Source organism: Scyliorhinus canicula, chromosome 4, assembly GCF_902713615.1.
Source record: "Scyliorhinus canicula chromosome 4, sScyCan1.1, whole genome shotgun sequence".
Taxonomy (NCBI): Eukaryota; Metazoa; Chordata; class Chondrichthyes; order Carcharhiniformes; family Scyliorhinidae; genus Scyliorhinus; species Scyliorhinus canicula.
Genome location: NC_052149.1, coordinates 82,598,336 through 82,613,971, shown reverse-complemented (window position 1 = coordinate 82,613,971; position 15,636 = coordinate 82,598,336). Strand labels below are relative to the sequence as shown.

Below are 15,636 nucleotides of genomic sequence, written 5' to 3'. Positions count from 1 at the left end.
AATTGGGTGGACACCCAAACCGACAGCCCGCTTGACGACATTATCTAAAAATGGCAATTGAGCTTGTTAACAGGACAGTTGAGCTGGATAATATACCACCTAAGCTATAAAACAGTTGGCATGGGCAGGCCATTTTATAAAAGAGAAAGGCAGTAAGAAAGGGGAGCACCACATTAAGTAGGTTGCCCGTTGCCCATCGGGTGCACCATCCCAAGATGTTACCCGGCATTGTTATTTTCTGTCTAGCCTCCAAAACGCGTATTCTCTCCTCCCCTCCCTAGGCTGCTCAATCTGGCCTTGTTGAAGTCCTCTGACTTGTTTGGGTAGAGATGCGAAGAAAGCCCATCACTAACCATTATTCAGTTCTGGCACTGCCGGCCCATCAGATCATACTCGATGAGGGACACAAGTCCACTATTGGCCTGTTTAGCTCTCTTACAGCACATTATTCTCGATGTGTTGGCTGCCAGCCAACTCTTGCGATGAGGTGGGGGTGAAAAATCAGCCCCAATGCTCTGTGGAATCCAGCCCATGCTTTCATGTTGTCGCAAAATACCTTGTTTCTTTTGGCTGTCGGTGCTTCTGAACTACTTTTGACAATTAACTTGTAGATATAGCGGGGGACCAAGTGTTCTGTGACAATTTTAAGGAATATGTAGGTTTCAACTGTATGGGTGAGGTATCGAAGGCGGTCGTCTGGGAGGCTCGAAAGGCGGTGGTGAGGGGTGAGGTGATCACGTTTGTAAGGCCAGGGTGGACAAGGAGGAGAGGTTGGAGCAGCAGAGGGTAATAGATGAAATGTTGGAGGTAGATAGGAGTTACGCAGAGGATGGGGACCCAGCAAAGCTGGAAAAGAGGAAGGAACTACAGGCGAGCTTTGACCGACTATCTACCAGGAAGGCGGTGTGCCAACTGAGGGGTGCAGTTTACGAACATGAAGATAAGTCTGTTAGCAGGTCAGCTTCGGAGGGAAGCAGTGGCAAGGGAAATTGTACAGGTGAGGGATAGGGCAGGGAAGTTGGTGGTGGCGCCGGATTTGATTAACAAGGCTTTTGAGGAATTTTATGAGAGGTTGTACAGGTCAGAGTCACTCGGGGGAGATCGTGAGATGCAGGAATTTCTAGATGGGTTGGAATACCCGAGGTTAGGGGAGGGGGACAGGGTTACATTAGAAGGAGCGATAGGGGAGCAGGAGATAAAGGATGCGATTGGGAGGATGCAGTCAAGGAAAGTGGCAGGGCCGGATGGGTTTCCGGTGGAATATTATAAAAAATTCAAGGATAAGCTGGCACCCCTGATGGTGGGGATGTTTGAAGAGGCGATAGAGAAGTGGGTGTTGCCACAAACCTTGGGGCAGGCATCGATCTCCCTGTTGCTGAAAAAAGATAAGGATCCGACGGAGTGTGGGTCGTTTAGGCCCATATCACTTCTGAATGTGGACGCAAAAATATTGGCAAAGGTACTGGCGGGTAGGCTGGAGGAGTGCCTCCCGAAGGTGATGGGTAAAGATCAGACCGGGTTCGTGAGAGGGAGGCAGCTCTTTTCAAACATTAGAAGAGTATTGCAGCAGAGGGCAGCAGAGCAGAGCTACTGATCAGCTGTTCTGGGGAAATTTGCATACGTGCAGTGCGGTCAGCCTAAGTTGAAGGTGAATCTGCGAAGGAGACCCGAGGAGTTTGAGTGAAGGCAATCATCCAGCAGAGGGCAGCAGAGCAGAGCTACTGATCAGCTGTTCTGGGGAAATTTGCATACGTGCAGTGCGGTCAGCCTAAGTTGAAGGTGGTTTGTGGAGAGACTGTTAGCAAGTGACAGTCACTCACGTTTGGTATGTTGCCTCCCAGGTGCAAGGGTACGTGATGTCTCGGATCGTGTTTTCCGGGTCCTTAAGGGGGAGGGGGAGCAGCCCCAAGTCGTAGTCCACATTGGCACTAACGACATAGGTAGGAAAGGGGACAAGGATGTCAGGCAGGCCTTTAGGGAGCTAGGATGGAAGCTCAGAGTGAGAACAAACAGAGTTTTTATCTCTGCGTTGTTGCCCGTGCCACGTGATAGTGAGATGAGGAATAGGGAGAGAGAGCAATTAAACACGTGGCTACAGGGATGGTGCAGGCGGGAGGGATTCAGATTTCTGGATAACTGGGGCTCTTTCTGGGGAAGGTGGGACCTCTATAGACAAGATGGTCTACATCTGAACCTGAGGGGCACCAATATCCTGGGGGGGAGATTTGTTAGTGCTCTTTGGGGGGGTTTAAACTAATTCAGCAGGGGCATGGGAACCTGGATTGTAGTTTTGGGGTACGGGAGATTGAGAGTATAGAGGTCAGGAGCACAGATTTGACTTCGCAGGAGGGTGCCAGTGTTCAGGTAGGTGGTTTGAAGTGTGTCTACTTCAATGCCAGGAGTATACGAAATAAGGTAGGGGAACTGGCAGCATGGGTTGGTACCTGGGACTTCGACGTTGTGGCCATTTCAGAGACATGGATAGAGCAGGGACAGGAATGGTTGTTGCAGGTTCCGGGGTTTAGGTGTTTTAGTAAGCTCAGAGAAGGGGGCAAAGAGGGGGAGGTGTGGCGCTGCTAGTCAAGGACAGTATTACGGTGGCGGAAAGGATGCTAGATGGGGACTCTTCTTCTGAGGTAGTATGGGCTGAGGTTAGAAACAGGAAAGGAGAGGTCACCCTGTTGGGAGTTTTCTATAGGCCACCTAATAGTTCTAGGGATGTAGAGGAAAGGATGGCGAAGATGATTCTGGAAAAGAGCGAAAGTAACAGGGTAGTTGTTATGGGAGACTTTAACTTTCCAAATATTGACTGGAAAAGATATAGTTCGAGTACATTAGATGGGTCATTCTTTGTACAATGTGTGCAGGAGGGTTTCCTGACACAATATGTTGACAGGCCAACAAGAGGCGAGGCCACATTGGATTTGGTTTTGGGTAATGAACCAGGCCAGGTGTTAGATCTGGAGGTAGGTGAGCACTTTGGAAACAGTGACCACAATTCGGTGACCTTTACGTTAGTGATGGAAAGGGATAAGTATACCCCGCAGGGCAAGAGTTATAGCTGGGGGAAGGGCAATTATGATGCCATTAGACATGACTTAGGAGGTGTTGGTTGGAGAAGTAGGCTGCAAGGGTTGGGCACACTGGATATGTGGAGCTTGTTCAAGGAACAGCTATTGCATGTTCTTGATAAGTACGTACCAGTCAGGCAGGGAGGAAGGGGTCGAGCGAGGGAACCGTGGTTTACCAAAGAAGTAGAATCTCTTGTTAAGAGGAAGAAGGAGGCCTATGTGAAGATGAGGCGTGAAGTTTCAGTTGGGGCGCTTGATAGTTACAAGGAAGCGAGGAAGGATCTAAAGAGAGAGCTGAGACGAGCAAGGAGGGGACATGAGAAGTCTTTGGCAGGTAGGATCAAGGAAAACCCAAAAGCTTTCTATAGGTATGTCAGGAATAAAAGAATGACTAGGGTAAGAGTAGGGCCAGTCAAGGACAGTGGTGGGAAGTTGTGTGTGGAGGCTGAGGAGATAAGCGAGATACTAAATGAATACTTTTCGTCAGTATTCACTCAGGAAAAAGATAATATTGTGGAGGAGAATGCTGAGACCCAGGCTATTAGAATAGATGGCATTGAGGTGCGTAGGGAAGAAGTGTTGTCAATTCTGGACAAGGTGAAAATAGATAAGTCCCCGGGGCCTGATGGGATTTATCCTAGGATTCTCTGGGAAGCCAGGGAAGAGATTGCTGAGCCTTTGGCTTTGATTTTTAGGTCATCATTGGCTACAGGAATAGTGCCAGAGGACTGGAGGATAGCAAATGTGGTCCCTTTGTTCAAGAAGGGGAGTAGAGATAACCCCGGTAACTATAGGCCGGTGAGCCTAACGTCTGTGGTGGGTAAAGTCTTGGAGAGGATTATAAAAGATACGATTTATAATCATCTAGATAGGAATAATATGATTAGGGATAGTCAGCATGGTTTTGTGAAGGGTAGGTCATGCCTCACAAACCTTATCGAGTTCTTTGAGAAGGTGACTGACCAGGTAGACGAGGGTAGAGCAGTTGATGTGGTGTATATGGATTTCAGTAAAGCGTTTGATAAGGTTCCCCACGGTCGGCTATTGTAGAAAATACGGAGGCTGGGGATTGAGGGTGATTTAGAGATGTGGATCAGAAATTGGCTAGTTGAAAGAAGACAGAGAGTGGTAGTTGATGGGAAATGTTCAGAATGGAGTTCAGTTACGAGTGGCGTACCACAAGGATCTGTTCTGGGGCCGTTGCTGTTTGTCATTTTTATAAATGACCTAGAGGAGGGCGCAGAAGGATGGGTGAGTAAATTTGCAGACGACACTAAAGTCGGTGGAGTTGTAGACAGTGCGGAAGGATGTTGCAGGTTACAGAGGGACATAGATAAGCTGCAGAGCTGGGCTGAGAGGTGGCAAATGGAGTTTAATGTGGAGAAGTGTGAGGTGATTCACTTTGGAAAGAATAACAGGAATGCGGAATATTTGGCTAATGGTAAAATTCTTGGTAGTGTGGATGAGCAGAGGGATCTCGGTGTCCATGTACATAGATCCCTGAAAGTTGCCACCCAGGTTGATAGGGTTGTGAAGAAGGCCTATGGTGTGTTGGCCTTTATTGGTAGAGGGATTGAGTTCCGGAGCCATGAGGTCATGTTGCAGTTGTACAAACCTCTAGTACGGCCGCATTTGGAGTATTGCGTCCAGTTCTGGTCGCCTCATTATAGGAAGGACGTGGAAGCCTTGGAACGGGTGCAGAGGAGATTTACCAGGATGTTGCCTGGTATGGAGGGAAAATCTTATGAGGAAAGGCTGATAGACTTGAGGTTGTTTTCGTTAGAGAGAAGAAGGTTAAGAGGTGACTTAATAGAGGCATACAAAATGATCAGAGGGTTAGATAGGGTGGACAGCGAGAGCCTTCTCCCGCGGATGGAGGTGGCTAGCACGAGGGGACATAGCCTTAAATTGAGGGGTAATAGATATAGGACAGACGTCAGAGGTGGCTTTTTTACGCAAAGAGTGGTGAGGCCGTGGAATGCCCTACCTGCAACAGTAGTGAACACGCCAACATTGAGGGCATTTAAAAATTTATTGGATAAGCATATGGATGATAAGGGCATAGTGTAGGTTAGATGGCCTTTAGATTTTTTCCATGTCGGTGCAACATCGAGGGCCGAAGGGCCTGTACTGCTCTGTATCGTTCTATGTTCTATTGAACGTCATTATGGCACTGGCAGAGGGGAAGGAAACAGAGGTGGTTGTGGCATTGGACGCTGAGAAGCCGTTCGACCGAGTAGAATGGGGGTACTTGATGGCAGTTTTGGAGCAGTTTGGAATTGGACCAAGATTTGTGAACTGGGTAAAGCTATTATATAAGGAGCCGAGGGTGAGTGTCCGCACAAACAACATCAGCTCGAGATACTTTTCTCTCCACCGTGGGACTGGGCAGGGATGTCCGATGTCCACCCTGCTGTTTGCATTTGCAATTGAGCGGTTGGCCATCGCATTAAGAAGTTCGGGGGTATGGAAAGGAATACTGCGGGGGGGGGGGGGGTGAATAGAGCATAGGGTGGTCCTTATATGCCGATGACTTGCTGTTATAACGTGTCGGAAGAGTGTGTCGATTCAATAGGGGGGAATATTGGAGCTGCTTCGAGTGTTTGGGCCATTCTCGGGGTACAAGCTGAACCTGGACAAGAGTGAGTAGTTTTGTGGTATCTCGGTCGGGTGTGGGGGCAGGGGTTGGGGGGCTGCCATTCTGTAGGGCAGGGAACTCACTTCAGGTACTGGGCGGGGGGGGCGGACCTCCGCTGGTACATTTCGAGTTTGGTGGGGAGAGTGAAAGCCCATCTGCAGGTGGGGATGGTCTCCCCTCTGTCACTGGCTGGTCGGGTACGGGCGGTTAAAATGACGTGTTGCCAAGATTTCTGTTTATTTTCAATACCTGCCGATTTCCCTGCCAGAAACTTTTTTCAGAGAGATTGAGGGAAGGATTACGTCCCCCCCCCCCCCCCCCCCCCCCCCCCCTTTACTCTAGGTTGCTGATTATGAACAGATCTTGGAACAAGGAAGTGAACGGTTTCCACGTGTTGTGGAAGCTTTCTTCCGACCCTCTGATGGCAAATTTACGGTTTGCGAAATTCCACCACGTCGGTTAGCCAGTCTGTAGCCTTGGGTGGTGTTGCCGATCATCAGCCGAGCAGGGTACTCCGCTCAATTACCAGGGAGGCAAGGGTAGGGCGTTGAACACCTCCCCATGAGTTCTGGCTGGTCTGAAACCTGAAAAATATCACTTTTATAGGCATGTCTCCACCCTCACTCTCACAACCCTGGGCATTGCCTCAAAAAAGGTCGTCCAGTACCCAGCATGTTTGGGGCAGGCCCAGTACACGTGGGTCGGTTGGCTGGGCCTCCCTGGCACCGTTTACATTTGTGCTCCACCTTCAGACAGAACCTACTCTTTTGGATTATAAGAACTAGGAGCAGGAGTAGGCCATCTGGCCTCTCGAGCCTGCTCCACCATTCAATGAGATCATGGCTGATCTTTTGTGGACTCAGCTCCACTTTCCGGCCCGAACACCATTACCCTTAATCCCTTTATTCTTCAAAAAACTATCTATCTTTACCTTAAAAACATTTAATGAAGGAGCCTCAACTGCTTCACTGGGCAAGGAATTCCATAGATTCACAGCCCTTTGGGTGAAGAAGTTCCTCCTAAACTCAGTCCTAAATCTACTTCCCCTTATTTTGAGACTATGCCCCCTAGTTCTGCTTTCACCCGCCAGTAGAAACAACCTGCCCGCATCTATCCTATCTATTCCTTTCATAATTTTAAATGTTTCTATAAGATCCCCCTCATCCTTCTAAATTCCAACGAGTACAGTCCCAGTCTACTCAACCTCTCCTCGTAATCCAACCCCTTCAGCTCTGGGATTAACCTAGTGAATCTCTTCTGCACACCCTCCAGTGCCAGTACGTCCTTTCTCAAGTAAGGAGACCAAAACTGAACACATTACTCCAGGTGTGGCCTCACTAACTGTGGTGATATGACTAGGAGGTTTACGGTACCTATCTGCCATTGGTGCAGAACACTCGTTGCCCATTGGCTCAGGCCGGTCATGTGCCTCTCGGCTGGTTGGTTGAGACTAGTCATGTGACTGCTCACCGATTGGTCGGGAGGCAAGTAGTCCCGCCTACGAGGCGGGGTATAAGGACCCGGCAGTCGGCCTTTCTCTGTAAGTCGACTGCCGGGCACACAACTAGTCGATTAAATCCTAATGTTTGGATCTTCATCTGGACTCGTGTCCAATTGATGGTACATCAATTTAATCGACTAGAAGTTTAAAATGGAGCTACGGATCAAACCAGACTGCTTCCGCATCAGCCCGCACGCTACAAACGCGTCAGCAACTTTTAAACACTGGCTGGCATGTTTCAACAGCTACCTCTCCACCACAGACAGCCAGCCCACCAAGGAGCAGAAACTTCACATCCTCCACTCGTGCGTGGGCACCGCCGTCTACTCGATGATTGAGGACGAACGAGATTATGACGCGGCCATGGACCTCTGAAAGGACATTTCCTCAAGCCTGTTAACCAAGTTTACGCACGGTATCTCCTAGCTACAAGGCAACAGTTTCCCGGTGAGTCCCTTGACGAATTTTATCGGGCCCTCGTCCTGGAGAGAAATTGCGCCTGCCCACAAGTTACTGCGGCAGAGCACACAGAACTGTTAGTCCGTGATGCCTTCGTTGCAGGCATGCAACACTCTGCAATTCGCCAGAGGTTGCGAGAGAAGGACACCTTGAGCCTCGCTGATCCAAGGACCCTCGCATCCTCCCTGGAGGTTGCCGACCGAAACGCCCGCGCATATGCCCCGGGCTGCGCAGCAGCCCCTTGAGCAACGTGGCATGCAACCCCCTTGTCCCCCGCCGACTCCGACCCCCCCAGGCCTGCGCTGCGGGGCGCACCCATAAGCTCACAGGGCTCCGCTGTTATTTCTGTGGCCTAGCAAAGCACCCCCGCCCGCGCTGTCTGGCCCACTCCGCAGTGTGTAAAAGCTGCGGGAAGAAAGGTCATTACTCGGTGGCCTGTCAGTCAAAGTCGGTCGCTGCTGTTCCGCGCAGCGACCGCGGATCGCCCCCCCCCCGCGCTCCCCCAGGGCCCCGCGCGGCACACAGGCTCCCCTACCGCCGCTCCCAGCCACCACGAGTGACCCACGGACTTCTCTGCCCCTGACTCCAGCCCCCACGGGCGCCGCCATTTTGGGCCCCGGACGCCACGTGTGGGTCCCGGGCGCCGCCATCTTGGGGCCCCGACCCAGACCTACTGCCACGACTCGCTGCAGTGACTCTCAACCAGTCGCGACCACGCACGCTCTCTACAGCAACGACACAGATACTTTTTTAAAAAAAATTTAGATTACCCAATTCTTTTTTCCAATTAAGGGGCAATTTAGCGTGGCCAATCCACCTAATCTGCACATTTTTGGGTTGTGGGGGCGAAACCCACGCAGACACGGGGAGAATGTGCAAACTCCACACGGACAGTGACCCAGAGCCGGGATCGAACCTGGGACCTCAGCGCCGTGAGGCGGTTGTGCTAACCACTAGGCCACCGTGCTGCCCGACACAGATACTTCTTAATGGACACGAAACGAGCTGCCGAATAGACTCCGGGAGCACAGAAAGTTTTGTCCACCCTGATACGGTAAGACGCTGCGCGCTCCCCGTTCACCCAGTCAAGCAGTCTAGCCTCAGGTTCGCACTCCGTCCACATCACCGGGTGCTGCGTAGCGGACCTCACGGTCCAAGGGAGAGTTTTTAAAAACTACAAACCCCTCGTCCTCCCCCGCCTCTGCGCACCGGCACTCTTAGGACTGGATTTCCAGTGCAACCTGCAGAGCTTAACTTTCAAATTTGGCAGCCCTATTCCCCCTTTACTGTCTGCAGCCTCACGTCCCTCAAAGTGGACCCCCCTTCCTTATTTGCGAACCTCACCCCGGATTGCAAACCAGTCGCCACTAGGAGCAGAAGATACAGTGCCCAGGACCAGACCTTCATCAGGTCCGAGGTCCAGAGGCTATTGAAGGAAGGAGTCCTCGAGGCCAGCAACAGTCCCTGGCGAGCCCAAGTGCTGGTAGTTCGGACTGGGGCGAAAAACCGAATGGTCATTGACTACAGTCAGACCATCAACAGGTTTACGCAGCTGGACGCGTATCCTCTGCCCCTGTATCTCCGACTTGGTTAACAGGATCATGAAGTACAAAGTCTTCTCCACGGTGGATCTTAAGTCCGCCTATCACCAGCTTCCCATCCACGTGAGTGACCTCAAGTACACCGCGTTCGAGGCAGATGAGCGCCTCCAACACTTCCTCAGGGTTCCATTCGGTGTCACAAATGGGGTCTCGGTCTTCCAATGGGAGATGGACCGAATGGTTGACCAATACGACTTACGGGCGACATTTCCGTATCTTGAGAATGTCACCATCTGCGGCCACGACCAGCAGGATCACGACACCAACCTCCAAAAATTCCTCCGTACCGCAAAACTCCTTAACCTCACTTACAATAAGGATAAGTGCGTGTTTAGCACCGACCGTCTAGCCATCCTCGGCTATGTAGTGCGTAACGGAGTGATAGGCCCCGATCCCGAACGCATGCGCCCCCTGATAGAACTCCCTCTCCCCAATTCCCTCAAATCCCTCAAACGCTGTCTGGGCTGCTTTTCCTATTACGCCCAGTGGGTCCCGAATTACGCTGACAAACCCCCCCCCCCCCCCTCATCCAATCGAATATTTTTCCACTGTCGATGGAGGCCCGCCAGGCCTTTAGCCGCATCAAAGCGGATATCGCAAAGGCCACGATGCGTGCTGTCGATGAGTCTCTCCCATGCCAGGTCGTGAGCGACGCGTCTGATGTAGGTCTGGCGGCCACCCTGAACCAAGCAGGCAAACCTGTGGCCTTCTTCTCCCGGACCCTCCACGCTTCCGAACTCCGCCATTCCTCGGTGGAAAAGGAGGCACAGGCCATAGTTGAAGCTGTGCGATACTGGAGGCACTATCTGGCCGGCAGGAGGTTCACACTCCTCACAGACCAGCGGTCAGTGGCCTTTATGTTTGATAACGCACAGAGGGGCAAGATCAAAAATGACAAGATCTTGCGGTGGCGGATCGAGTTGTCCACGTACAACTACGATATCTTATACCGTCCTGGGAAGCTCAACGAGCCTCCTGATGCCATGTCCTGCGCCAGCGCGCAGATTGACCGCCTCCGCGCCCTCCATGCGGACCTCTGCCATCCAGGGGTAACCCGCTTCTACCACTTTATCAAGACCCGCAACCTGCCCTACTCCATCGAGGAGGTCAGGACCGTGACCAGAGACTGCCACGTTTGCACGAGTGCAAACCGCACTTTTACCGCCCCGAGCAAGCGCATTTAGTAAAGGCGTCTCGCCCTTTTGAACGTCTTAGTATGGACTTCAAGGGTCCCCTCCCCTCCAACAATCGAAACACCTACTTCTTAAGCGTGATTGACGAGTACTCCCGCTTCCCTTTCGCCATCCCCTGCCCTGACATGACCACAACGACCGTCATCAAGGCCCTCCTCTCCATTTTCTCCCTGTTCGGTTACCCCATGTACATCCACAGCGACCGGGGGTTCTCTTTTATGAGCGACGAACTGCGTCAATTCCTGCTCAGCAGGGGCATCACCTCTAGTAGGACGACCAGTTATAACCCTCGCGGTAACGGGCAAGTCGAGCGGGAGAATGGCACAGTCTGGAAGACCGTCCTACTGGCCCTACGGTCCAGAGATCTCCCTATCTCCCACTGGCAAGAAGTCATCCCCGACGCCTTCCATTCAATTCGATCTCTCCTCTGCACTACCACAAACCAAACACCTCACGAACATCTTCTTGTTTTCCCTAGAAAGTTGTCTGCAGGATCCCCTCTCCCGACCTGGCTGGTCGCCCCCGGGCCCGTCCTGCTCCGGAAGCATGTGCGGGTGCACAAGTCCGACCCGTTGGTTGAACGAGTCCAGTTACTCCACGCTAACCCGCAGTACGCGTACGTGGAGTATCCCGACGGTCAGCAGGACACTGTCTCCCTTTGAGACCTGGCACCCGCTGGCGTGCGGCCTCAACCCCCCACACCAACGCCCTCCTCCCAGTCCCATTCCCCCCCCGGCGCCCCCGCAACCCAGCGCACAGGAACCCGCTCCCCCAGCCAGAGTTTCACTGGCACCGACCAGGGGTACGGACACAGGATCACAACCGCCGCTCCCGGAGTCAAGGACAGCCACCGGCCCGACGTCACCGGCACCGCTGCGACGGTCCAGCAGAACATCGAGGGCGCCCGACAGACTGATTGTGTCGATCTGATGTTTCCACTGGACTTTTATCGGACTCCTCGTGTCATTCAGAGTTCCAATGTACATGTTGCACATTGTTTTTCTCTTGTTTTACTTGTATACTGTTCATTGTTTTGTACAATCGTCACGAGCCAGTGGGCAGCCACCAATTATCTTGGTACACCTCACAAGCTCTAGTCATATCACCAGTGCTACAGCCCCCGCCCCCCCCATTCTTACTCCTTTAGTGGTAAATCATCACTAGTGCATCTGCAATTTCCCTAGCCATCTCTTTTAGCACTCTGGGATGCATTCCATCAGGGCCAGGAGACTTGTCTACCTTTAGCCCCATTAGCTTGCCCAATCCTCTCAAGGTCCTCACCTGTCATAGCCTCATTTCTATCAGTCACTGGCATGTTATTTGTGTCTTCCACTGTGAAGACCGACCCAAAAAACCTGTTCAGTTCCTCAGCCATTTCCTCATCTCCCATTATTAAAACTCCCTTCTCATCCTCTAACGGACCAATATTTACCTTAGCCACTCTTTTTTGTTTTATATATTTGTAAAACTTTTACTGTCTGTTTTTATATTCTGAGCAAGTTTACTCTCATACTCTATCTTACTCTTCTTTATAGCTTTTTTGGTAGTTTTCTGTTGCCCCCTAAAGATTTCCCAGTCCTCTAGTCTCCCACCAATCTTTGGTTAGTGTGCTCTGTGCGGCACCTTTAGTTTTGTTAGACTAAGCCCTGTGCATGCGGAGGTGAAGTTTTCCCTGTGCAGTGCTTTGATCCAGAGTCCATGGGAGAGTGAGGCCTTCCATGTTTCCTTTCCTTTGTAGGACTTTTGGATCCTCGGGTTCTCCTCCCACCCCCTCCCCACCCAACACACACACATACGCCATGAGTAGTTCATCTACTGTGTTGAAAAAGGCTTTGGGGATGTAGGAAGGGAACTGAACAGGAAGAGGAACCTGGACAGTACATTCATTTTGATCGTCTGCATTCTCCCTACCAGGGTCAGTGGGAGTGGGCCCCATCTCTGCAGATCCCTTTTGACTTCCTCCGCCAGACTTGTCAGGTTCAATTTGTGGATCTGTGTCCAGTCATGGACTATTTGGATCCCCAGGTAGCGTAATTTGGACTGGGCTTGTTTGAACTGCAATTCCTCCAACTCTGTCCCTCCCCCCTGCGGCTTCAGGGAAGATCTCACTTTTGCTCAGGTTAAGTTTGTAACCCGGTCATATGCAGTCTCAATTGGCCGAATGGCCTCCTTCTGCGCTATAAATTCTATGACTTCTCCCAGTTCGAATGGTGCTTCCAGGCCTCGTCTCTTATCTCATAACCGGGAAAGCTCCAAACTAATTTAGGAGTTTCATTATCCCTTCCATGCTGGCCCGGGTGTTCGACATGTTCAGGAGCAGATCATCTGCATGGAGTGAAATTCTATGCTCACTGACGTCCCTTTGGATACCTCTCCACCCCATCACCTGAGGGTGATCGCCCGTGGCTCAATTGGCAGAGCAAACAGCAGCAGGGTCAGTGGCATCCCTGCCTCATGCCTCTATGTAGCTGGACGTATTCAGAACAGGTGGTGTTTGTCCATACGTCCACCATAGTAGGGCTGTATCATAGTTTCAAATAGGAGGTGAACTGTGATACGTTCTAGTACCTCTATGTACTTCCACTTGACTCTGTCGAAAGCCTTTTCTGCACCAAGGAAGATGATTACCTCTGGTATTTTCTCCCTGGATGGGGGGGTCTCATGTTCAGCAAGCGCCTGATGTTCGCTGTCAGCTGCCTGCCCTTGACAAAGTCCGTCTGCTCTTCTGTGACTACTTCTGACACGCGGCTCTTCAGCTGCTTACCCGGGCCTTTATTAGGATCTCTGCGTCTACATTGAGCAATGAGATGGGCCTGTAACACGCATATTCAGTAGGGTCTTGGTCTTTTTTGGGTATCAGCGATATTGAGGCTTGTGCCAGTGTCGATGGTAGGGTGCCCCTAACTAATGAGTCTGCGAACATCTCCTGCAGGTGCGGGTCCAATGCTGGCGTGAATTGTTTGTAGAGGTCTGCCGGGAATCCTCTGGTCCTGGTGCCTTCCCTGCCTGCATGGAGTTGATGCTCTCCATGTGGTGCACGGTGGTTAGCACTGCTGCGTCTCAGCTCTAGGGACCCGGGTTCAATTCCAGCCTCGGGTGATTGTGTGGAGTTTGCACTTTCTCCCATTGTCTGCGTGGGTTTCCTCTGGGTGCTCTGGTTCCCTCCCACAGTCCAAGAATGTGCAGGTTAGGTGGATTAGTCGTGCTAAATTGCCTCTTAGTGTCCAAAAGGTTAGGTCAGGTTATGGGGATAGGTTTAACTAGGGTGCTCTTTCCAAGGGCCACCAACCTTGCCATCTTTGTCTCCAGTGAGGTGACCCAATAGCTCAGTCACGCCCTTCTCCAGCTATCTTTGGGCAGCACGGTAGCACAGTGGTTAGCACAGTTGCTTCACAGCTCCAGGATCGATTCCCGGTTTGGGTCACTGTCTGTGCGGAGTCTGCACGTTCTCTCCGTGTCTGTGTGGGTTTCCTCCGGATGCTCCGGTTTCCTCCCACAGTCCAAAGATGTTAAGTGGCTTGGCCATGATAAATTGCCCCTAGTGTCCAAAAAAGGTTAGGTGGGGTTACTGGGCTACGGGGGCAGAGTGAAAGCATGGGCTTAAGTAGGGTGCTCTTTCCAAGAGCTGGTGCTGGCTCGATGGGCCGAATGGCCTCCTTCTGAAATATAAATTGTATGATTCTACTCATCGCCTCCTGCGTTTCTAGACGTTGCTCCATCTTTTCCAGCGCTGCTTGCAGGGTGACCAGTGCTTCTGCTACTGCCATTTTCACCGTCACCCTCATTTCAAGTTTGATGTCGTCTTTGAGTTCTTGAGGTTCCTGTGTTAGGAATTCCCTCCATTCGTTCATCAGGAGGTAGCCAAGCAAATGTTCTGGTTGTCCATCCCGTTCAGGAGTGGCCGGGACTTCATTGTCCCGCATGTTCACCATCATCTCGGTCTTTCTCTCCAGGTTTTTACTGCCTCTGCCATCTCTTCGGCTCCTCAGGTTGTTGCTTGGCATGTTTCATTTGTTCTGGTGTTGGAGTAGGTTGGGAGGATTTGTTCCCAGGTTTAGCAGGCTGGGTTAAAAGTGGCCAATTTTGAGTTTCCAGAACAACCCCCTCACCTTTGCATCTCTGTCCACTATGGCATTTTGGGCCAAATCAGGAACGAGCACCTTCATATTATCAACTTTCACTGGTTCAAATTTTAAGCTAGTTAAAGATGATTTTGATGAACTGTTTTTTTCCAAAAATTAACTGTTCTCTTAGTCTAATGCTTCTTGTCACATCATGCAATTCAACTCGGGCTTTTATCTAATCCTACGCAGCAACTTAAAAATTCACCAGTTATGATATGTGCAATTGTAGAGCATGTTTTCATTTTGAAGTGCCTTGGCATACTTCACACAACTAATTATTTTTGAAGTGTAGCAACTACTGTGTTAGCAAGTTTATGCCAATATATAACCAGGGGCTGGTTTAGCATAGGGCTAAATATCTGGCTTTTAAAGCAGACTAAGGTAGGCCAGCAGTGTGGGTTCAATTCCCGTACCAGCCTCCCTGAACAGGCGCCGGAATGTGGCGACTAGGGGCTTTTCACAGTAACTTCATTTGAGGCCTACCTGTGACTGTAAGCGATTTTCATTTAATTTTTCATTTCATATTGCACAAAGTTGATAAGAAATTAACTTGTCATTACAGAGGCTTTGACAGAATTTCTCAAGGAAGTGGCATCTGCTGCCCCCAGCACTCCTTTCTACTATTACCATCTTCCTGAATTTACTGGAGTATCTTGTAAGTATAAAAATGTGCAGCAGATTCTGGCTATCATATGACCCTCAAATCTAACATAACTTTTACTCATTGCAGTAAACATGGTGGAACTGTTAGATGGAATAGAGAAAAGGATTCCCACATTCCAGGGAATAAAGTTCACCAGCAGTGACTTGTTGGAATTTGGCCAATGTGTTCACAAGTACCAGGATAGATATGCTTTGCTGTACGGGAAAGATGAGGTATGGAAGTTTTGATAATTCTTAAATAACATCTCATTCTTAATTAAATTAATCAATACAGGTAGCATGTATTAAAGTAGTGATGAGGCTTGTATGCGCAATGTGAGGAATGGCAAGCCTTTGGAAAGGAGGAAAGGACAACTATCTGTTGAGATCTGTTTTTCTGTCTATTC

The 15,636-nt window shown here is 50.6% G+C and overlaps 1 protein-coding gene across 6 annotated transcripts in view; it reads left to right on the top strand.

Annotated features, from left to right (window-relative positions):
* The window catches only part of npl (N-acetylneuraminate pyruvate lyase (dihydrodipicolinate synthase)), an 81,165-nt gene that overhangs the window by 42,141 nt on the left and 23,388 nt on the right, over positions 1-15,636 (top strand). For all 6 annotated transcript variants that reach the window (XM_038794614.1, XM_038794619.1, XM_038794617.1 and 3 more), the window contains exons 7-8: positions 15,150-15,242; positions 15,318-15,463. In XM_038794614.1, the coding sequence (XP_038650542.1) occupies positions 15,150-15,242; positions 15,318-15,463 (239 nt within the window). The remainder of the gene's footprint in view (positions 1-15,149; positions 15,243-15,317; positions 15,464-15,636) is intronic.